The 21969-nt window shown below is 48.5% G+C and overlaps 2 protein-coding genes and 1 long non-coding RNA gene across 4 annotated transcripts; all 3 read right to left on the bottom strand.

The window, feature by feature from the left end:
- Positions 1-315: 315 nt before the first annotated feature.
- On the bottom strand, positions 316-1934 carry LOC113632136 (interleukin-1 family member 10). Its single transcript, XM_027129077.1, is given in 1 exon segment — positions 316-1934. A coding segment is annotated over 1 exon segment (540 nt). The 5' UTR covers positions 1339-1934; the 3' UTR covers positions 316-798.
- Positions 1935-3109: 1175 nt separating this feature from the next.
- LOC113632138 (uncharacterized) lies at positions 3110-10811 on the bottom strand. The gene is made up of 2 exons (XR_003437701.1): positions 8136-10811; positions 3110-3748 (listed from the first exon to the last, which is right to left on the bottom strand). It is a non-coding gene; the product is annotated as an uncharacterized LOC113632138 (long non-coding RNA).
- A 1473-nt stretch (positions 10812-12284) lies between these two features.
- On the bottom strand, positions 12285-17268 carry IL36RN (interleukin 36 receptor antagonist). 2 transcript variants are annotated; one of them, XM_027129076.1, is made up of 5 exons: positions 17250-17268; positions 16883-16936; positions 15270-15355; positions 14144-14271; positions 12285-13972 (listed from the first exon to the last, which is right to left on the bottom strand). In XM_027129076.1, exons 2-5 carry the CDS (start codon positions 16909-16911, stop codon positions 13748-13750), a joined length of 468 nt encoding a protein of 155 aa, XP_026984877.1. In that variant the 5' UTR covers positions 16912-16936; positions 17250-17268; the 3' UTR covers positions 12285-13747. The 2 variants fall into 2 exon arrangements, with proteins under 2 accessions (XP_026984877.1, XP_026984876.1); XM_027129075.1 differs by lacking the exon at positions 17250-17268 and adding an exon at positions 17100-17157.
- Between the last annotated feature and the right edge of the window lie 4701 nt (positions 17269-21969).

Below are 21969 nucleotides of genomic sequence, written 5' to 3'. Positions count from 1 at the left end.
CCGGTCAGTGGGCTGGATGACTGATTCGTTGAGAAGTATCTGATAGAAAAATCGTGACCTGAACTAAAACTGAAATTGTAAGCAGCCCAAGACATTGTCCATGGACAGAGGAGGAGAGCTGGGTTCTGCCTGGAGCTTCTCGGTTGTTTCTAGAAGCTCTGGAGCAGAGGGGCCAGAGGAGAAGCCATGGCCAGGCTTTCAAGAAGGACTCACCAAGTTATCCAGTCCCTTTGCATTGAATAGTGCACACAGAGGCCCACTCACTCCGGTCAGTTTCCTACAGCTGCTGTAACAAGTTACCACAAATGCAATGGCTTAGAACAACATAAATTTATTATTTTACAGTTCTGGAGGTCAGAAGTCTGAAATGGTTTTCACTGGGCTCAAGTCAAGTTGTTGGCATGGCTGTGCTCCTCCTGGAGGCTCTACGGGAGAACCCATTTCCTGCCCTTCTCCAGCTTCTAGGGACCACCTGCATTCCTTGGCTCACAGCCCCTTCCTCCATCTTCAAAGTAAGCGGTATAGCATCTTCCCATCTCCCTCTGACTCTCAGCCTCCCGCCTCCCTCATAGGAGGACCCTGGTGTTTGATTACCTTGGGCCCACTGGGATACTACAGGATAGACCAGCCTTAATCACATTTGTGAAGTCCCTTCTGCCGTGTAAGGTAACATATTCACAGGTTCTGCGACCAGGATGTGGACATCTTTGGGGGGTGTTATTATTCTGCCTCCCACAGACCCCGAGCAGAATGAGCTTGGTTTGGGGGTGCCAGGCCGGAACCCAGCTTCCTGCCTCTCTACCGACTCTGTTCAAAGTAGAGCTCAGTGCAGGCTGAGGGCTCACTCTCCTTGGTGAGTCGTACAGGCTCTTGGGGCTCAGCTGAGCCACAGAGAAACCAGTCAGGTCAGGAAGCAGCCTCCAGCCTGAAGGCGGCTGTTGGATAAGATTGCTGATTGCGTGTCAGCCCTCGAGGCCTCTGGGGCTTGGCCAACAAGGGACCTGAGACGGTGGCTCTTTCCCCAGGGAATTGCCCTCTGAAGGTTCTGGAGGCAAGGGTCTGGCTGCTGGGTGCAGGGAAAGAGGGTGGAAACCTCAGCAGGAGGGATGTGTGGACCTGGCCAGAACCCACAGATGAGCACAGAGAAGCCAGAGCACCCTGGAGGCCAAGCCAGGTCTGCAGGGGCCCCCAAAACAGGGTGCGGTCTCTCACCTCCAGCTGCAGGGAAGGCCCCTCCCCTGTCTCCACACGTTCCAGGCAACGACTGCCTCCCTGGATCCCCAGGAAGACGGGGAAACTGGTGTGGCCCAGGCCTCTGTTGGGGAGTATGCAGATCATCTCTGGGGTGGGGCGGGGGGAGGAGAAAAGAGAGCCAGGAGATGAGGGGACCCCAGATCACAAGCTCTTCAACAAGCTAAGGCTCGAACAGGAAGGAGCTGGGCCAGGGCACAGCTGGCCGCACCCCTGCATGCACGCTGCAGGGTGAGCTGGGACTCCTACAGGGGTCCTGACCCTTCAGTAGGAAAGGGAGAGCTTGGGGTAGACGGAGCTTGGGTGAGTCCCAGGGCGTCGAGGCCCCAGATGCTCCTGCACGGCAGTTGTCTGCGGCGGGATCCCCCACCAGGAGGTGGCGGTCTCTCGTGCACAGAGCCTTCTGATCTGCGTCCTTAATTCTGAAACAGGAGGCAGTGCTGGTGGCCCGCCCCCTTCAGGCACCCCTGAGCCCCACGGCCCTCCCACCCCACACTCTGAAGGACAGCATGGAGAACTAGGGCCTCTTCTCCTTCTTCAGGTGAGAAGTAGGGGTGCTACTCCACCCAAGAGCATGTCCAGACCAGGTCAGGGGCTTCCCTGGTGGCGCAGTGGTTGAGAGTCCACCTGTCGATGCACGGGACACGGGTTTGTGCCCCGGTCCGGAAGATCCCACGTGCCGCGGAGCGGCTGCGCCCGTGAGCCATGGCCACTGAGCCTGCGCGTCCGGAGCCTGTGCTCCGCAACGAGAGAGGCCACAACAGTGAGAGGCCCGCATAACGCAAAAAACAAAACAAAACAAAGACCAGGTCAGCCTTAGGCGAAGGAAGTCCTCCCAGTCCACCTCTGTCTCTACCAAGCTTGGCCCCTGTCAGGCCCTCAGGGTGGTGACCGGAGCCTGCGTCTTCCCACTGAAGGGTAGAGTTTTCCTGACGCTCCAGCCCTTTTCCATGCCTCCCCTGAGAAATTTCCCAACGAGGTTCCGATGTCTCTGGGATGTGGTGAGACTTCTCCCAGATTTTCTGGGCCCACCCAATTTTTCATATGTTTATTCTCTTCAGTAAAGGGATTAATTGAGTATATAATAACGTGTGGTTTGTTTTTCAGATATTTTAAAGGCTTTTTATAGAAGAAAATCCACAAATGAGGGGGGAAAAAAGTCCGATGTGATGGTAAGCATGCCAGCCTGGCCGCCCTGCTCCGGTGAGTGTGTAAGGGCTGGGCTGGGCGGGGCGGGGCTATGGATGCCAAATACAGGTGGTCAGCAGGGAGCTGGCCCTGGGATTGCCTGTGGTTCTGACGATCAGCCTGGGAGGGTAAACGCATGCCAGGGAGGCTGAGAAGGAACCGTGGTGAGGCTGTGCAGCCTCAAAGCCACGCCCACGCTATTAGCCCATGGCTGGTTGGTTTCAGACATGGTCCTCAGCTGCTCTCAGGCCTGGGGAGCCCTCCTTATATTCAAGAGCAGAACCTCCTGGCCAACACCACACTTCCAGGAGATTCTTCTCTCTCAGTAACAGCTAATGATAATACCCTTAGCCAATGACTGTATGTGTTTAAAGCAGGTTCCCCTGTACAATAAAAACGAAGATCTGAAAAGAGCCTGGGTTTGCCAGCTGGCCTTCTCCCTCCAACCTGGACAACCAAGAACTGTGGATAACTTAGCTGTCAGCAATATTCTGTTCAGAGACCAGAACCCAGGCTAGATACCCCAGAGAGTTGACATCTGTTTTGTCATCTGCGTGGTCCATGCACTTGTGTCTTGTCTTCCCAGCTACGTTGTACCTTCCCAGAGGCCCTGACCGGCCCCCCATGTCTAGGGTAGGATGGGCCCACGGAGAAGCTGAGGAAATGCATCCCAGGTGTCAATCCTATTTTATTTTTATCATGCCTTAACTCATTCCTCGAAGAGCTTGAGATGATTTACAACAAAAATCACAGACAATAAAGTGGTAAACTAAAAGTAAAGACTCAAATGTCAAGTGAGATAAAATGCAGGTAAGAGTTGGAAGCCCAGACTGGGAATAGAGGCCACAGAGGCTAACATACAAAGATGCTGTCACTGAGATTTAAAATTATCTCTGAGCTTTTAGAGAATGGAGGCCGGAGCAGCACAGAGAACCTGGAGTCTGAGTCCTGGCGCTGTGTGACATTAGGTACTTTCTAACCTCTTTGAGCCTCAGTTTCCAAATCTATAAAATGGGCTTAGTAATGCCCCCTTTGTAGATTTCTCAGGATGGAGGCAGGGCAGTAGAATGGCTGGCATCTTGCAGAAGTTCAGGAAAGAAAGCTTTTGTGATTATGATGATGATTAAGCTTAATTATGGGGCACTTGAGATTTCTGGGGTGAGAAGGAGACTGATTCAGCCCTCTTTCCTCTTCCTCTGTCATCTCCAGACCCCCTGATTAGGAAAAGGAAGACTCCAGGAAGACTTACATGTAGTATTTTGCCATGGGGAGGAAGCACATTCCTGCAATCAGGGGTGACTGGTCCTTGCTGAGAGGGAAGGAAAAAAAGGGCCGTCAGAGGATGAATGGATAAAGAAGATGTGGCATATATACACGATGGAATATTACTCAGCCATAAAAAATAATGCCATTTGCAGCAACATGGATGGACCCAGAGATTATACTAAGTGAAGTAAGCCAGACGGAGAAAGACAAATATCATATAATATCACTTATATGTGGAATATTAAAAATTGTTAAAAGTGAACTTATTTACAAAACAGAAATAGACTCACAAACATGGAAAACAAACTTACGGTTACCAAAGGGGAAAGGAGGGGCATAAATTAGGAGTTTGGGATTAAGATACACACACTAATATATATAAAACAGATGGATAACCAACAAGGACCTACTGTATAGGACAGGGAACTATACTCAATATCTTGTAATCACCTATAATGGAAAAGAATCTAAAAAAGAATCCCTTTGTTGTACACCTGAAACTAACACAACATTGTAAGTCAACTATATTTCAATGAAATTTTTTTTTAAAAAGAATGGCTGTAATTTAAAAAAAAGGGGGGGCTGTCAGAGAAAGAAGTGGGTGGAGCTAGGGAGCAGACATCCCAAGGAGCCAAATTACCCAATCACAGGGTGGAAAGTTCTCACTAGGTGCTTATCTACCAGAACCCACCAAGGGCTCCTCAGCCCAGCAGGATCCAGACAGCTCTGAGTTTCCCTCACTTGGGGCCACCCGAGTCGAGCTGGCAGGGGTGTGAACTTGACTGTGCACTGGTGCCGCCGGTTCTGGGAAACAGGAAGACAGGTTTCCCAAAGAGTTCAGCCAGGAGCCCTTCCTGGGGCTCAGACTGGGGTGGGGTGTGCTCTAGCCTCACAGTTTAAGGAAGAACCTGACTGACATCCTGTCCCACTCCCAGCCTGGCCTTAGAGTCACCACCTCCCCCTGCCTCCTCTGGACAACGCTACCTCCCGCCTGCAGCCAGGACGGGGTCTCTCTGCAGTTAGAGAGTGTCGTTCTGGGGACTGGATCGCTTTGCCAAGACTGTGATCTGTGAGAGACCATGCACACTCCCCTGTTCTGTTCCAGATGGAAAACAGCACAGGTTTGAGATACACAGACTTGCGTTTTTGAGGAGGAATGATCTAAAAACTGAAGCCAGCGTTCCTGTACAGACCCTAAACCACAGAGCTGCACATGGCTCCACTCATTCCGGTTGGATTATCCATCCCTAGAGCGTTTCCCTGAAATGACCACCTTCAGAAAGGCCATTCCAGAATCCAGCATGGAAAGAAACCCAGAGCCAATCAGGGCATGAGGGTGGTAGGACTTGGAGAATAGCCCAGAAAAGTAAAAGCAAGGATGGCTAGGGCTGATTCTCTCACCAAGGAAGAAGGGAAAGAGAAGAGAAAAGATAAGAAAGCAGAAAAGAAGAGGAAATAGGAGAAAGGTAGGAATGAGGAAGCAGGGCTCAGAGCAGGAGAGAGTGACACTGAGGGACATTTTGGGAAGCAGGTAAGGAGAAGCAGATTGATGCTGATGGGAGGACTTCCGGCCATCTCAGCATCCCTGAGCAACATGGCCTGGATCTTAGAAGAAGGACTTAGCCAAGGTGGCTTTTAGTACTGGATCTGCCACTTGATCACCTTGGACAAGTCATTTCCTAATCCTTGGCTTTGCAGTGAGAGTTTAAGGGTTGGTGAGAGCAAAGGATCGCAGGAGTACAAATTCTGGATGGATGTTGGTGATGTGAATCAGAGTCTTAAAGCATTCGATGTACTTTGTAATTTCATCTGTTGCCCTTATTCTATGGGAAAATAAGGAATTGCCCAAATGTTTAATAATAAAGATGTTCACGGCATCATTTTTTATAATAACAAGAAGCTGAAAATAATCTACCTGCACAATAATAGGTGACTGGTTAAAAAATTATGGTAAATAAGAAAGTATGTGTACATTAAAGACGATGTATAAAAACATTTTATGATATAAAAATGGTCAAAATACATTAAGTGAAAAGCACAGGTTATAAATAAAGTGTGCATTATGATTCCATTTAAATCTGCCCACATACATAGAAACAAAGATGTTCGACACTTTACAGCACTTATCTATGGCTGACAAGATTATGGGTGATTTTTGTTTAGTTACTTTATCATTTCAACAGTTTTCCTTATATGAAAATAAATTTCCTTTGTAGTATATGGTAAGTTTTAATTTTTTTTTTTAATGAAGCGTTCAATTACAGTCGTTGGCTTTCCAAAATGTGCCTGCCCATAGAATCACCTGGGGGACTCTTGAGAAGTACTATTCCCTGGACTGAAGGTTCTTGAATGACTCAGTGATCAACTGGTCTTGGGAACTTATACACTAGCTCAGTTCTTCTCACTCTCTAATAAACGTGTAAATCACCTGCAGCTCTTGTTAAAATACAGATTCTGATTGCCTAGGTCTGGGGTGGGACCTAAGACTGTGTTTCAAACATGCAACCAAATTACATTAATGTTGCTGGTCCCTGGACCACACTTTTAGTAACAAAGGACCAGATGATCCCCCAGCCCTGATAGGTCGACAGCAGCATGGCTTCCATGCACGCCCATGTGAGTGAGATGCTGTGCTCTCCCTTGGCCAGGCTACTGGGGCTTCTTTGGTTGGAGCAGCAGAAATATGGCCAGCCTAGCAGTTGCGCCAAGGGCTGGCCGGAGCAGACAAAGTGGAGGGTCCCTGTGTAAAGCTGGATAGGCAAGCTGATGACTCCCACTCTTGGTCCGTGTCAGCTCAAAGAGCTGGCAGAAATTCAGGACTGATCAAGTCCAGCTGGATCGCTGGGGTCCTGTTGTCCTGGTCCAGCCCCAAATTCCAGTGTCTCTCCTACAGACTCCCATATCAGGAACCCCTGCCTGGGGTCCTGGTATAGATTGTGATGAAGTGAGGATCGTGTAGGAGTGAGAAACTGACTTCTAGTCCATCAGAGAGCCTGGGCTCCTGGTTTTGAGTGTTTGCCATGATCCCTCCCAGTGCACCACAAACTCCATTCCCCAAGTTTTCCCTTCCCTATTGTCCCCAAGTGACCTTTCACTGGACTTTGGTCTATACCCCTCTCTGGACCCCATCCTTGGCTGTCTCAGACCTCATCAATTCACCTATCCTGGGTCAAATACCACCACCCAATAGCCCTGGGCTTCCCCATGCTCTTTTGCACATCACACCTGTTCCAGCCTCTCCTTCATCCTCCTACACACTATCTCCATGGAATCTGTTCCCTCCAAGACAAATATTAACTTCTGTGGAGCCAAATCCGAAGATTTTTTTTTTTGATTCCTCTGATCTTTGGCCATTGTCCCCCTGGGACCCCTTGATATTGATTCACACCTCTCCATTCTCCTCAGATGCATTGTAGATTCTCCCTTTGTTTGGGGGTCACCCCTAAACCTGGAAGTCACCAGCCAAGGTCCTAAGCTCTTCTCTTTCATATCACATGAAGCTGCAATCCATCCATTTCCTCAGCTGCAAGATCATCTTTCTCTAATGCCTTCCAAGTCCAGACTGAACATCCTCCTTTATCTCCAACAGCCTACAGGACACCACCCTTTGGATATCCTGCCATCACACCCAACCAAATTCATCTAAGGTCAAATTCACCTTCTCCTCCCAGCTCATTCATCCCTCCTGGTTTCATTTCTCTCACTGCCATAATCTTCCTCTAGACAGGTAGGTTCAAATCCTGAGAACTGTTGACAATTTCTCCCACTTTTCCTGACTCTATGTCAGATTTATCAAGTCCCAATAAATAAATTCCTTAAAATATAACTTTGTTTTCTTCATAACCATTGAAACTGCACCTGTATTCCTGGTTTCTCTACCTTCAATCCAGCCCAACCTATGTGAGGTTCCTGGACTTGTATTCTAAGTACTGCTTTCATCACATCCCCATCCAGCTCTAGAATCCACATGGGCTTTCCATTGTATGATATACTTATCTTAAGTGTATCTCACTTCTCCGTGGACACTAAACCACCTCCCAGGCAATGAGACTTCTTTCTTATCTTCTCGGTAGGCATACTCAAAGTTATCTTTCGGGCTTCCCTGGTGGCGCAGTGGTTGAGAGTCCGCCTGCCGATGCAGGGGACACGGGTTCGTGCCCCGGTCCGGGAAGATCCCACATGCCACGGAGCGGCTGGGCCCGTGAGCCATGGCCACTGAGCCTGCGCGTCCGGAGCCTGTGCTCCGCAATGGGAGAGGCCACAACAGTGAAAGTTATCTTTCATTTCCCGACCTCATCATTGTCCATTCAAATCTTTGACATTAAGGTCACTGAACATGGCATTATTATCTATAGGTTGAGTATCTAGTTCTGCCAAGTTAATTATCAGCTCAGAGAAACAGCTCAGACATACAAGTTCATGTCACTTACCCTCCAATCTTCAGTTTTCAGCATCTATAAAATCATGGAGTTAGAGGATGTGGTTATTAAGATTCTTTCAAGATCAAACAATCAATGATTCCGTGACTCAGAGTTTAAAGACTCTTTACCATGGCAAACTTACTCTGAAGTCCCATTAAATTTCAATGTGTTATTTATTGTTTTATGTATAGACACTTTTTCCCTTATAAAAAGTTAACAAGTTCTTGAAGACACAAAGCATAGCTTGTAGCTCTCTCCATCTGCCCCCACTGAGACACACTGGTGCTCATGAGCAGGACATAGAAACACTCACCGCAGATTCGGACGGCAAGGTTGGTTCCAGACCTAACTCTGCTACCAATTTATTTTGTCACCTTGGAAAATTCCTTTATTCCCTAGACCTCCAAATCCTTATCATTGGAATGAGGGGTTGGGCAAGGTCAATATTTTTCAAAACTATTTTAGGTTTCACAAGGAAATTTTAAACAGACACTAATGAAAGTTAAATGGATGAAAGACACCTGCTTTTGCAGAAGCAGAGAATGATGGTGACACCAGGACCCAGCTAGCATCGACTACTGAAGCAGGCACTGGGTGTGTATGTCAATCCCAATCTCCCAATTTATCCCTCCCCCCTTTCGCCCTTGGTAACTAAACACTCTACTATATATAAAATAGATAATAAGAACTTACTGATAGCACAGGGAACTCTACTTAATACTCTGTAATGACCTATATGGGAAAAGAATCTATAAAAGAGTGGATGTATACATCTAAAAAGATGTATATGTATAACTCACTTTGCTGTACAGCAGAAACTAACACAAAAACATAAATCAACTATATTTCAATAAAAATTACTTTAAATTTTTTAAAAATAAAACTAAAATAATGTACACTGCAAAAAAACCCAAAAAAACAAAAAGGCACTGGGGCATCTCTAAGGAACCTCAAGCTTCATAAAACATTGTTGAATACCACTGGCCTAGATGAGTTCTTCTGAAATTACTTTCTAAAACCGGTGGTCCTAAATATTTAAAAATCTTGACTTAACCTATACCTTCTCCTCAAATTCCTTCTATGTGACCCTAGACTTATTTAGCATCCCATGGTGATCTAGGTAGGGGATACCTTGCTAACTAGAGAGCTTGCCAGGAGGAGTTAAAAAGAGGGGGCGTATCAGAGCTATTGACAGAGGGAGAAGAAAACAGAGAAAGATAGAATACTGCCGGTCCACCACTGACCTGCAGATCCCAAGTGCCTGGAACCTCCAACTGATTTCTCCAGGGCATGTGCACTGAGTTTATATTGCCTGGTCAGGGTGGGTAAGCCTGTAGCAATCTTTATAATTGTCTCCAGGATGGGGAAGAAGGGCCTAGGGATTTCACAATGTCTTCAGCACAGTATGGATAATAAGGAGGTGGGGAACAGCAATGTGTGTTTGTTGAAAGGGGAGAGAGTCACCCATAAAGCCTTGGCAAAAGCCAGACACTGGGACTCTGCTCATAGCTATTGTTCTGGGTGGTTTTGGCAGCCAGATAAATGATGCTGGGGTCAGACGACTTTATATCACCTTCCCTTTGGTGCCCCATGGGGCTCCATCCTAGCCATACGGAGGTGGAAGAAGCAAGAGCGAGTGTTTCTGAAGGGCCTAAGGACAGACTTTTTTCTGTAGCCAGGCTGTGGCCAGTGAGGCAGTGTGAGAACAGGGACTGATGGCATTGTGAGTATGACCCTGTTTGGAATTATGAGAGGACCGTCTCTGTTTTTCAACAGGTTCTATTAGTTGGTACCAGTTGATGAGATGTAATGTCTATGGAAACCCACTACAGACAGAAGACGTTGACCTTAGATTCATCCTGGAACTGAGCAGGTGCCCTTTGCCCTGGACTATGAGAGCATCTGGCTCAGTGTGATCAGGGTTAGGGGTGAAAAACACTCAGGCCTCTGATTGATATTACTTAATTCAGTCCATCCATCCACCCATCAGTCCATCGACCCATCCATCCAACCATCCATCCACCCATCCCTCCATCAGTCCATTAACCCATCCATCCATCCATCTGTCAGTACACCTACCCACCCACACATCCATCCTTCTATCTATCTATCCATTCCTCCATCCCTCCATTCATCCACCTACTCACAAGGGGCAGAGACACTTGGGCATAGTGCCCAACATAGACCAACTGCCTTATGGTAATTCTTGCTCACAGGTCATTTGCAATGTTCCATAAAAGGCTTGGCAAGGATGTGGGAGAGGTCAGTCCTATACCCATATGTCTGCAGAGTGACGGATGAGAAAAGATGGGCAGAGATGGGAACAGATTTCTGTTTTCTAAGGCCAACAGTCATTCTTCACTCCCTTTCCCAATCTCTTGTCCCCTCAGTGGAGGAGGTCAAAGTACAGGGTATTATATAGGCAATCAATGAGTGCTTACTGAGCATTGACAATGCCCTGTGACAAAGGCATACAACACCTGGTCCCTGTTGTTAAGTAGCTTTACAGTCTGGCTGGGGGCTAAGCCATAAGCACTTGAAAAGACCAGACTCTCTAATCTGTGGGCCAAGGGAATATTGGAGACAATAGAAACCGAGAACCTTCTCGAGTAAAAAGATAAATTCCTAGAATTGAAAGGGCCTTAGCCCTTTACATGGTTCCTCATTTTTTTTTAAGATATTTATTTATTTTGGCTATGCTGGGTCTTAGTTTCAGCACGCAGCATCTTCTTTGCGGCACGCAGGATCCTTTTTGGTTACGGCATACGGGATCTAGTTCCCTGACCTTGATCCCTGGTCAGGGAACTAGATCCCGCATACCGCAACCAAAAAAGATCCTGCGTTGGGAACTCAGAGTCTTATCCGCTGGACCGCCAGAGAGGTCCCTGTTCCTCCCTTTTCATCTACTTGTGTCAGCTCGTCCCTGCTAAAGCCCTTTTGAATTCTTTAATCCTACAAATGATGAAGCAATCACTTGAGGCTGCAGAAAGCTTCAGGAATGAGGTGAAATTTCAGCCGCTCCCTGCCAGGTGGGCGGAGGAGAGAGAAAGAATATTCCAAGGTGGAGGAATCGTTTCCACATTCAACACTCACTGGATCTCGATTATTTGCCAAACATTATTCGAGGTGCTCGGAAGCAAAACTGATACAGCCTTGACCTGGAGGTGATTTTAGGGGCCTCAGACCCCAGGTCAATTTATTACAAGGAGGGGGAGTTAGCATAGAGTGAAGCACAAAGCCCTGTCAGAGCAGATGACCAGGGACCTCCACTCAGCAAAGGCTCCTCAGAGGAGGTGACAATATGAGGCTGCGGCCGGGCCTGTGGGCAGAAGGAGAGCGTGAACTAGGTCTGTTCTCGGCAGCCCTGAGAGGCCTGTGGTAGCAGCTGTGCTGCCTGCTGCCCAGGGACTTGAGCTGCTTCTGGGCTGGAGCCGCTGCAGTCCCCAGAGGCAGACGCTATGGCCTGGCCTCTCCCTTGCTGGTCTTTCAGCAGAAGGTGAACCTGCCAGGCTGGTCTGACTGGTGAGGCACAGATGGAACTCCTGGTGCTCCGACTTGAGCCCCTCCTCTGGCTTCCGCTCTCATTCCCCAGACTTTAGGCAGGGACCCTGGAGTCACAGTCCCTGGCACGTATGTCTGAAGGTGCAAAGGTAGTCAAGGAAGATCTAAACCTTGTGGGAACAGAGAATATTCAACCAATTTGGTACGATCCGCTTTTAAATCAGATGTTTGGGGAAATAAAAGGGTTGGTGCTCATTTTGAGAGGGAAAATAAAAGTCATGGAGAAAATTGCAATCATAATAAAATAACTAATTTGTTTCTCTTCCCCTGCATAGTAGTTATCTATTGCTGCGTAACGAGTGACCCCAAACTTTAACAACTTAATGCAGGAACACTTAACTTTCTCCAAGTTTCTGAGGGTTGGGACTCTAGAGCAGTTTAGCTGGGTGATTCTCTTCAGAGTCTCTCACTAGGTTGCAGTCAGCCAGGGCCGCATCGCCCGAAGGCTTGCCTGGGCTGGAGGAGCTGCCTCTAAGCTCCTTGGTGTGGCAGTTGTCAAGAGGCTTCATTTTTCACCAATGGGTCTCCTTACAGAGCAGCTCACACATGGTACCTGGCTTCCCCCAGAGCAAGTGAATAAAGAAACAGAGACCAAGATAGAAGCCACAGTGTCTTTTATTACCTAATCTCAGAAGCGGCATAACATCACTTCTGCGGCATTCTATCGGTCATGGAGACAACTCTGGTCCCGTGTGGGCGGGGGCACACAGGGGGTGTGAATACCAAGAGATGGGGATCATTGGCTGCTGTCTTCATTCCTTGGGGCTGCCCTAACCAATTACCACAAACTTGGTGGCTTCAAACCACAGAAATTTATTCTCGCGCAGTTCAGGAGATTCGAAGGCTCCCGAGCTCCCTCCGAAGGCTCTGCGGAAGAACCTGCCTCCTCGCTTCTGATGGTGCCCCAATCACTGGCACACCTTGCCTGGTGGCACTCTCCTCAGCCTCCATCTTCTCATGGCCTCCTTCTCTGGGTTTCTTTCTTCTTACAAGGACAGAAGTCCTGCTGGACTTAGGGTTCACCCTCATACAGCATGACCTCTTAACTAATTGCATCTACAAAGACCCTACCTCCAAACAAGGTGTGAATGAAAAATATTGCCTGCCATTTCAGTAAACAAAGGATGTGGCAACCATCGAGCCATCACATTACAGCTTCCCCCAATGGTGAGGTCTGAGGGAACTCAGGATGGAAACAGAGTGCCCATAGCTGCAGCCACCCACCACAGTGCATCCTGAGGAAACCCCGGATGAGAAAACACAGGATACTGGCCCCAGATAGCTGAGGTGCCTATCAAAGGAAAGATTCCAGTGAGCCCAGAATCTTGCATCTTCCCATACATAGAAAAGCGCGGAATTCCTTAACTTGAGATGTCTGACTGTCTTAAATTAACAATCATCTTTGATGTTCCGAATACCTGGTCTTTGTTGCAAAAACTCCTATATATCCCGGCTTCCCGCTTGCCTCTTTGGAGCAGTCCCTTAGAGTTATCTGAGAGGCTGTCTTCCAGGCTTGAAGCCCTCAGAATGCCCAGAAAATAAAACATAACTCTCAACTTAAGGTTGTACATCTTTTTTCAGTTGACAAAGATCACAGTCTGAGGTTCCCAGAAGGACATGAATTGTGGGGAACAGTATTCCACCAGCCCAGGAGACCCCTTGGAGGCTGGATCCCACCTCTTGGAATCTCAGAAAACTGTGACCAATCCAGGTCAAAGCACGGGATTGTTACCTGTACGTTACCACAAAGCATGAAGGATTCCCACCGCTCCCCTGCCCCTGCCCCTGACCCCTTAGGGGTTTATTTTAGGGGTTTACCTTTCTGCAAGGTTTCACATCAGTAGTGCCATTCAGCAGAAAAGAAAACTGTGGACTAAGCCCCAAATCTCAGAAGGATTTACCCAACCTGGGAAACAGGTGGAGGAAGAGTGGCCGTGTGCCCAGCCCCTCCACGGTGGAGGCCCTGAGAGCAGAGGTGGGTTCATCACCACGGGTCTCCTCCTACACCTCCTGGCCCTGCCCAAGCTGGCCCGCCCCAGGAGCCCTGGGGGCATGTCGCCCTAGTCACACTGCTGGAAGTAGAAGTCCGTGATGGGGCCGTCCAAGCTGGTGTCTTTCGGGAGCTGAGTGACCCGGAGAGGCTGGTCCACTTCGGGCATGGTGCAGAGAAACCAGCCCGGGTAGGCGGCCACCTCGAAGCTAGAGGTGAGCCCCGTGTCCCGCCGGTAGAAGGTGAATCTCTTGGCCTCCTCGGCACTGTGGTAGAGCTCCATGATGTTCACTGGCTGCAATCAAAGGGCACGGCAGGTGGCTGAGGGGTAGGGGCCGGCCCCAAGGCACAGGGAGGTGGAGCCATAATTAACAGAATCCCGGAGGGAGAGGAGCCCAGGAAGCCGTGGCATTGGCATCTTTGACTTAGTGAAGCCACGTGGTGAGGCGCCCCCAACAGGACCCACCTCTAGTTTCAGAGTCGGTTCCTGCTCCATCCCACACGACAGGCACTGGCTCCCACCCTGGACGCCCAGGATGACTGGAGAGAGCTTGGCATCCAGATACCGATTGGGGACCACGCTGATCTCCTCACCTAGAGGAAGGAAGCAGATGCAGGGACCTTGGCCGCCCTTCCCTCCCTCTGCCCCATCATGGGCTGTATCAGGCCTCCTGTCCCCAGGCTGGACAGAAGGGGAGCCTCATAACAGCTGTCATGTAGGGAAGGGGGGTCTCCTGCCAGCTGGTCCAGTGGAAGTCAAGGCAGATAGCACACGGTACCACCTCCCAACCCCACGCCCACTCCAGGGTCAAAAGGTCAAGTCTTCTCCAAGCCCCAAGGGAGACTGATCACCTCTTTTAATGCCCCTCGACCTTCCAGCCTCTTTTCTGTAACCTGTCTTGATAAGTCTCCCATTAGAGTTAGTTGGTATCTTTCCACCCCCTGTGTGATTCCTGAGAACAGAAAAGGGTCTCACTTTTCTCTGTAAAATCCCTCCATCTCACACACACACACACTCAGCCTCACAGAGGGCTCTGCCTGGCCCCAGTGCCCAGTAAGGCTGTTCTAGGCGAGTAGGTATGTGCCACTCTAGGGAGAAGGTCCTGTCACACTGTGTGGGGCTGTGTGAATGAGCACGAGGCCAGATGGCATCACCTGCTGCTCTAGGCCCCACCACTCTGAGTGACCGAGGACCCTCGGAGCACCGAGAGGACCAGGGGCAAAGGGGCGGAAACCCACTCCCACATGGGAGTGAGGGTGTAGAGAGTCTGCTTTAGGGCTCTCCGCAGCACTGGCTCCCAGAAAAAGGGATGTTGGGCCCCAGTCCACCTGCGAGGAAATGACAAAACAGCTATCTTGGAAAATAATCCCACCTTTGCGTAGAGGCTTCCGGTGGGACTGGGGCATGACGCCATGCCGGAAGGTGTGCTATTTTATTTGTCCTTGCTCAGAGCCTGGTTTTCTGACGCCCCGTCTACTGTGTCAGGCCCAGGGTCTGCTGGCTTGTGCCAATGTTTCTAAGCCCTCTTCAGGCCCCCTCCCCTCAGAGTATTTAGAAACCTAGGGAAGTAGGGTCCTCGTTTGCCACCAACCTTTAATGACCTTCCCTGCTTGCAGCGCTCCGGCTTGAAGCTGGTTATCACGCAGATAAAGCACCTTCAGTGCCGCATCCTTCATTCTAAAGCATCAGGACAGGATGACACTCAGGGCAGGTGGTGGGTGCTCCAGCTTGCCTGGGCTCTGAGAGTCCCCCAGTCTCAGGCACCGTCACCCTGTCTTCCCACTGAGCCAGAACCTTCTCTCCCAGCCCTGGGGGCTCACGCCTACCGCCAGGACAAGGCCACAGCCTCCCATCTGAGTCTGGGGTTTGCCCCTTCATCCTATTCAATCTGTTTTTTTTTGTTTTGTTTTGTTTTGCAGTACACGGGCCTCTCACCGTTGTGGCCTCTCCCGTTGCAGAGCGCAGGCTCCGGACGCGCAGGCTCAGCGGCCATGGCTCACGGGCCCAGCCGCTCTGCGGCATGTGGGATCTTCCCTGACCGGGGCACGAACCCGTGTCCCCTGCATCGGCAGGCGGACTCTCAACCACTGCGCCACCAGGTAAGCCCATCCTATTCAACCTTTTCTACGCTAACCAGACTCTTCCCGGTGTCATGTTGGAAAAGAAACTAAACTGAGTCAGAGTCCTGTGTTCTCATCCCGGCTCTGCCGCCATCACTGCTGAGTCACGACAGACAAGTTATTCACCCTCTCTGGGCCTGAGTCTCCTCATTGCTAAACTAAGAAGATGGGACAGATGCTGCCCAGGCCTCTTCAGGATAAAAATGCGCCTTGACTGACTTCCGCCTTTACTTCTGTTTGGTGCATTTACTTCTGCTTGGCCATACAGTCCCTACCACGTGAGGGATTTCTTTACATTTAAAATTCGTTCATTTTGCTTTTCAAATTTAATTCACACCTACAATCTCAGTTGATTTTCTGACATCCTGTGAGGCGAAAGCTGTACTCTAAAGGGGGTTCCTCCAGATGTGTACAAATTGGTTCAATGCTGTCTAAACACAATTAAACAAATCTCTACTTCAAAGTGACTAATATGCTGAAGTGTGCTATGGTCCTTTTTTAAGGGGACTTAGAAAGCATATTTCCCACATTTCCTGGACCGAGGAGCATCATTGTATAGAGACACTCGTAAGACTGGGGTTCCACAGAACGCACCTTGGGAAAAGCTATACTAGACTCCGAGTTCAGTGAGAGCAAGATTCTTCTCATTCACTGTTGCAAAAGTCCAGCTCATTGTAGAGCCCCTGGCTCAGCACATGCCAATGGACAGACAGGCTGACTGATAGAAGAGTTTTGCTGCTGCTGTCTTGTCCCAGAGGGCAGCCAGGAGGTAGTGGTTGGATTGACATCTCTTCACTGCAGTGGGTGGTAACAGCAGGGCTCTAAGCCGGGCCTCCTAACTCCCTAGAAGGGATGAGGCCACAAGCCCCTCTCATCAGGGAAGCCCCAGGAGAGGGCCTGCTCCCGTCTGAAGAGGCTGGAAGAACTCCTCTAAGGGCAGGGAGTTGCTGTTCACACCTTCCCAGCTGCCCATCCCACCTGTGGGACAATCACAGCGCCCTCCCCGGAAAGGCTGGACAACAGATCTACCCAGAATTCACTCCCCCGCAGAGGACATGACCCAAGCAGAGGCTCAGATACTCACCGGAAGCACAGCGCCCCACTCAGGACCATCTCGATCTTCTGTGTGTTGACACTCCTATTTTGAGATAACAGAAAATCTTAGGTGGAGATAGAGGCTGAGCCGGCAGGGGCCCCAGTAAGCAGCCCCCTGAGCGCCCCGGCATACGAACAGCCCCCAAGGATCAGGGGATTCTAGGTCTGGGGTTAGGAGAGGTGAAGCCCAGCTCCCCAGAGGACACCTCAGACTGCTCCTTTCTCTTGGCAGGACCCGAGGTGTCTGCCCGCTCCTCCGAGGTTGCCTCAGCCCTTTGAGTGACGCCCTAGGGTGGGGCCCCTGAAACTGCCTCAGCCTCCGGAGAAGGGGGGTTTCCAGAGTGATTTCACACCACCTGACGCTTCCAGAAACACCTGATGCTCATTATCTCTCTCAGGGACGGAAGCTGCTGGAGACAGTCTTCTTCTAGCAATTCTGAAGAACTTCCAGGGGCTTTGCAGCCCTTAGTGAGCACTCAGCTCCTGGACATGTGGCCCTTCCAGACCCAGGGGTATCATGCAGAGAACAGCTCAAGGAAAGCAGATTGTAGAACAACCCCCTTTCCTCCTTCCTCCCTCCCCTCCTTCCTTCTCTCCCCCTTTTGTTCCCTCCCTCCTTCCTTTCCCTCTTTCCTTTCTTCTTTTCTCCCTCCCTCTCTTCCTTCCTTCCTTCTTTCCTTCCTTTCTGCCTTTGCCAGGACTACGGGAAATGCTGGAGGTGGAGCTCTCCTGCTTAGGGGATGTTAAGTCTATGTATTCATTGTAGATTAACCTGAAAATCCGTATTGACAAAACAAAACAAAACACATGGATACTAATCTCCAGTGTGTGCGTCATCAGCAAACCAAGGACAACAGTTTTTCCTCTGCACCTACACGCCTGTAACCATCACAGCTTTACACACGACTGCATCCCAGAACCTACACTCATTCCAGCACGCTTTTTTCATGTAGCAAGATAGCAGAATCTCTTTCCATACCCAGTATAATGATATCAGAATATTGAATAGCCATATAGTATTTCATTCTACAAATGCAACATCATTTATTTATACCGATCTGTTATTATTAGTCCTTGTTATTATTATTATGTGTCATTGAAATCATGTTGTGACAAACTTCTTTGCTCAGGTGTCTGATTATATCCCTTGGAAATAAAACCTAGCTTGGGCCATCTATGATTGATCTTTCTTCAGTACCTAACTGGTAAAATAACATGTGACTGTGTAACGATGCATGTGGTTTTAATCCGTCCATACACTCTCTGTGATGGATCTAAATGAAAGGTAAGGGTCAGTGCATAATGACAATTTAATTTTGTCTTGAGCACCACGGATAACCATTTATTGCTAAGGCATACCTTTTTTTTTTTTTTTCACCGCCGTGGCCTCTCCCGTTGCGGAGCACAGGCTCCGGATGCGCAGGCTCAGCGGCCATGGCTCACGGGCCCAGCCACTCCACGGCATGTGGGATCTTGCCAGACTGGGGCACGAACTCGTGTCCCCTGCATCGGCAGGCGGACTCTCAACCACTGCGCCACCAGGGAAGCCCTAAGGCATACCTTTTAAAGAAACTGTATTCAGGCTCATGGGCTAAAATGTCCTTAAAGTGTTCAAAAATAAATAAAATATCAAGTTGTTCAAAGGATAGAAAAATAACTCAACACTCATAATGCCACTAATGTGATAAACACCTTTCAGAAAATGTAGAGGCTTATGCAAAATTGTTGAATTGGCCATAAATTGACCAAACAAAAATAACACTATTTGTGCAAATACTTGCAAAAAAGAACAAAAGAAAAAAGAAACTCCAGAAGGAGTTGGCCATTAGGCAAAGTGGCTTTTAAGCAAACAGGCTTTCATTTACAAAGTGATAATAGAGAAGAAGATTTTGTTTCCCCTAAAAAGGTAAAATGTCATCTGCCCTTGTTGCCCTCTCTGATTTCCTAACCCCAGTGAATTGCACCCCAGGACACTGCCGTGGAGCTTCATCAAGCGCTTTCCTCATTCTGCTAATAAAGAATGAAGCCAGTACGTGGCTGCCCACCCCCGGGATGCCGAGGATTCAGGGGGATGTCTCCGCCAGCTCGGTCTACTCCACCATGTGCATAACAGGGGATGGATACAGAGCGGATGGACGGGACAACAAATGGATGAGCCAGGAAGGTGAAAGTACGAAAAATAAAACAAACCCCTGTTAAGAAAATTTCTCCAAACTTGAAAATAAAACACAATGATGACATCATGTGCTCTCAGTGTCATACTGGAGCATCCTCAAACAGTCCCACCAACAATTGCTCAGTTCCCTGGGGAACATCTGTCTTTGTTTGACCTAATTACCATGGATTAGCTATCAAACTCTGTGAAGTTAGATGTGAACTAAGAGAAGATTGATAAATTTCAAATGATTCCTGCTTAATAGAAAAGATAACCCCAAAGGGTACAGTTGGATTGCCTTGCAATTCATTAAGCGGTTTTTTTTTTTTTTATCTAAGCCAATCTACTCCACAATTTCTTTCCTGACTGATCATATAAGCCTCTGTTCCTTAACTTATCTTTTGAATTAACTTTATCATCCTGCCAGTTCCTTCATTTATTAATAAAGATAAATCTTTTGTGTGTGTGTGTGTGTGTGTGTTACGCGGGCCTCTCACTGTTGTGGCCTTTCCCGTTGCGGAGCACAGGCTCCGGACGTACAGGCTCAGCGGCCATGGCTCACGGGCCCAGCCGCTCCGCGGCATGTGGGATCTTCCCGGACCAGGGCACGAACCCGTGTCCCCTGCATCGGCAGGCGGACTCTCAACCACCGCGCCACCAGGGAAGCCCCAAGATAAATCTTTGACACATGCTCACTATGTGTTTGTATGAGAGTCGTGTTTTGGGTTTTTTGAAAATGAAACTGGCGTTAGCTAAAACAACGTTATTTTGCCCCAGACTCACACACCATGTGTGGTGGCTTTAAGATATGTTCACAGATTCTTTGATACTCCACCCTTTAAGAGGTGGAGCTTCATCCTCCTTCCTTTGAGCGTGGCTGGACTTAGTGACTTGTTTCTAAAGAATACACTATATGGTGGAAGTGGTAGCATGCCACTTCTGAGGCTAGATGGTAGAAGGCATTGCAGCTTCCCCCTGGACCTTTCCTGAACCACTCACCTGGGAGAAGCCAGCTACCGTGTCACAAGCAGCCTGCAGAGAGGCCCACGTGGTGAGGAGCTCAGACCTCTAACCAACAGCTCACTCGCAAACCTACCAGCCCCATTAGAGCCATCAGATGATGCAACCCTGTCTGACATCATGACTGCAACTTCATGAGAAACCCTGAGTCAGACCACCCAGCTAACGCCACTTTTCAGATTCCCGATTCTGAGAATCTATATGAAATAATAAATGTTTGTTGTTTGAAGCTGCTAAGTTTGGGGATCATCTCTTACACAGCAGTAGGTAACTGATACACCTTGTCATCACGACTGGCAGTTTCTGTTTCTGTTGTTCCTGTTGTTTTTTCATTCTCCAGTCTTCAGTGAGTATCCTCCCTTCTTAGGAAACAGCTCAATACTTCACAGATTTTATAGGACCATGGAGATGCCCAGATGCTGTCCCATCCTGCAGAGGGGTAATGTTACCGCAGGTGACTTCCCACCACCCTTGAGCAGCAATGCCCTGGAGGTAGGTGTGGCTCCTGCCCTTGACAGAGAGATGAGGATTCAAACAACACGTGTACACACCTGTATCAGTATGTAAGCACACATTCACAAAAAGTTTATTATAGTAAAATGGTAGTTTTTTATTAAGAAGATAAATTTAACAATAATTAAAATAAACAGTATTCATTTGGTCTTCATTATGTCCCCAGAACAATGTTTAATGATTGACCTGAATTTTCTCATTTTGTGCTCAGAACTGCCCTGTGTGGTAAATACCATTATTATGTCTCATTCATGGATGTGGAAACCAAGCATAGAAAGATTAACTGTGTCCTGATATTGGACCTGCAATTTGTATTAGAGTCAGAACCAAACCCAGGAAACCCGAGTCCAAAGCTATTGACCCCAAGACACAACGCACGAGTGAGAGTGATGGTTTCACAATCTGAGTCCAATCCCATCAGCCCCCTGTTCCCCATGTCTCTGGGAGTAAAAGGCAAGTCTTCACCGTACTTCCAGATCAGGCTCTCACTAACTGCTGATCTCATCCTTTCACCACCTCAAGCCACATGAAACTCTTGCTCTTTCTTGAACAAGTGAGGCATGCTCTTGCCTCGGGGCCTTTGCACTGGCTGTTCTCTCAGCCTGGAAAGCCCTTCTCCAAGATATCAGCATGGCTCACTCCCTTACTCCTTAAAGGCTTTGCTGAATTGTCACCTTCTCAATGAGACCTACATTCATCATCCTATGCTGCTCTCTCCTGTTCCCACATTCCCCTTTCCACGCTCCATTTCTTTGCAAAGCACTCACCATTCGTAAGCACACTGAATAATTCAGGTGTGTATTATGTGTATTATTTATCAGCTCCCCTGCCAATCCTGCTGGAAGATAAGCTCATTCAAATGCAGGTGTTTTCTGTTTGTTCATTGGCATATTCTAGGCACTTAAGGTGGTGCCTAGTATACAGTAAGCCTTCAATTAATAATGTTGCGATGACATCGAATGGATTACAGGCTGTGTCATGTAGAAAAGGCCAGAGACTTGTCTAACATTTTGTTCACAATTACGATTTTATTTCTCAGAGTTTTGATGTTTCTGGCCCCTCATTCTCTTGATGTAGCAGTTAAGACCACAGGTGGACAAACTTTGGCCCGTGGGCTAAGATGGGCCCACTGTTTGTTTTATTGGAACACAGCCTTACCCATTTGTGAACACAGCCTTACCCATTTGTGAACACAGCCTATGAATGCTTCTGTACTACAATGACAACAATGAATATTTGTGACAGAAACCGCAGCGTTTGCAAAACCTAAGATATTTAGTACCTGGCCCTCTAGAGAAAAATTTGCTGAACTCTGGTCAAGACTGTCTGGATTCAAGTCCTAAATCTGTCACTTGGGGCTTCCCTGGTGGCGCAGTGGTTAAGAATCC

The sequence above is a fragment of the Aethalodelphis obliquidens genome, unplaced genomic scaffold (assembly GCF_003676395.1).
Source record: "Aethalodelphis obliquidens isolate GAN/ISIS:26980383/991018 unplaced genomic scaffold, ASM367639v1 scaffold35, whole genome shotgun sequence".
Classification (NCBI taxonomy): Eukaryota; Metazoa; Chordata; class Mammalia; order Artiodactyla; family Delphinidae; genus Aethalodelphis; species Aethalodelphis obliquidens.
Note: the sequence above shows the minus strand (reverse complement) of the source record. Positions and strands in the feature narration are given on the sequence as shown.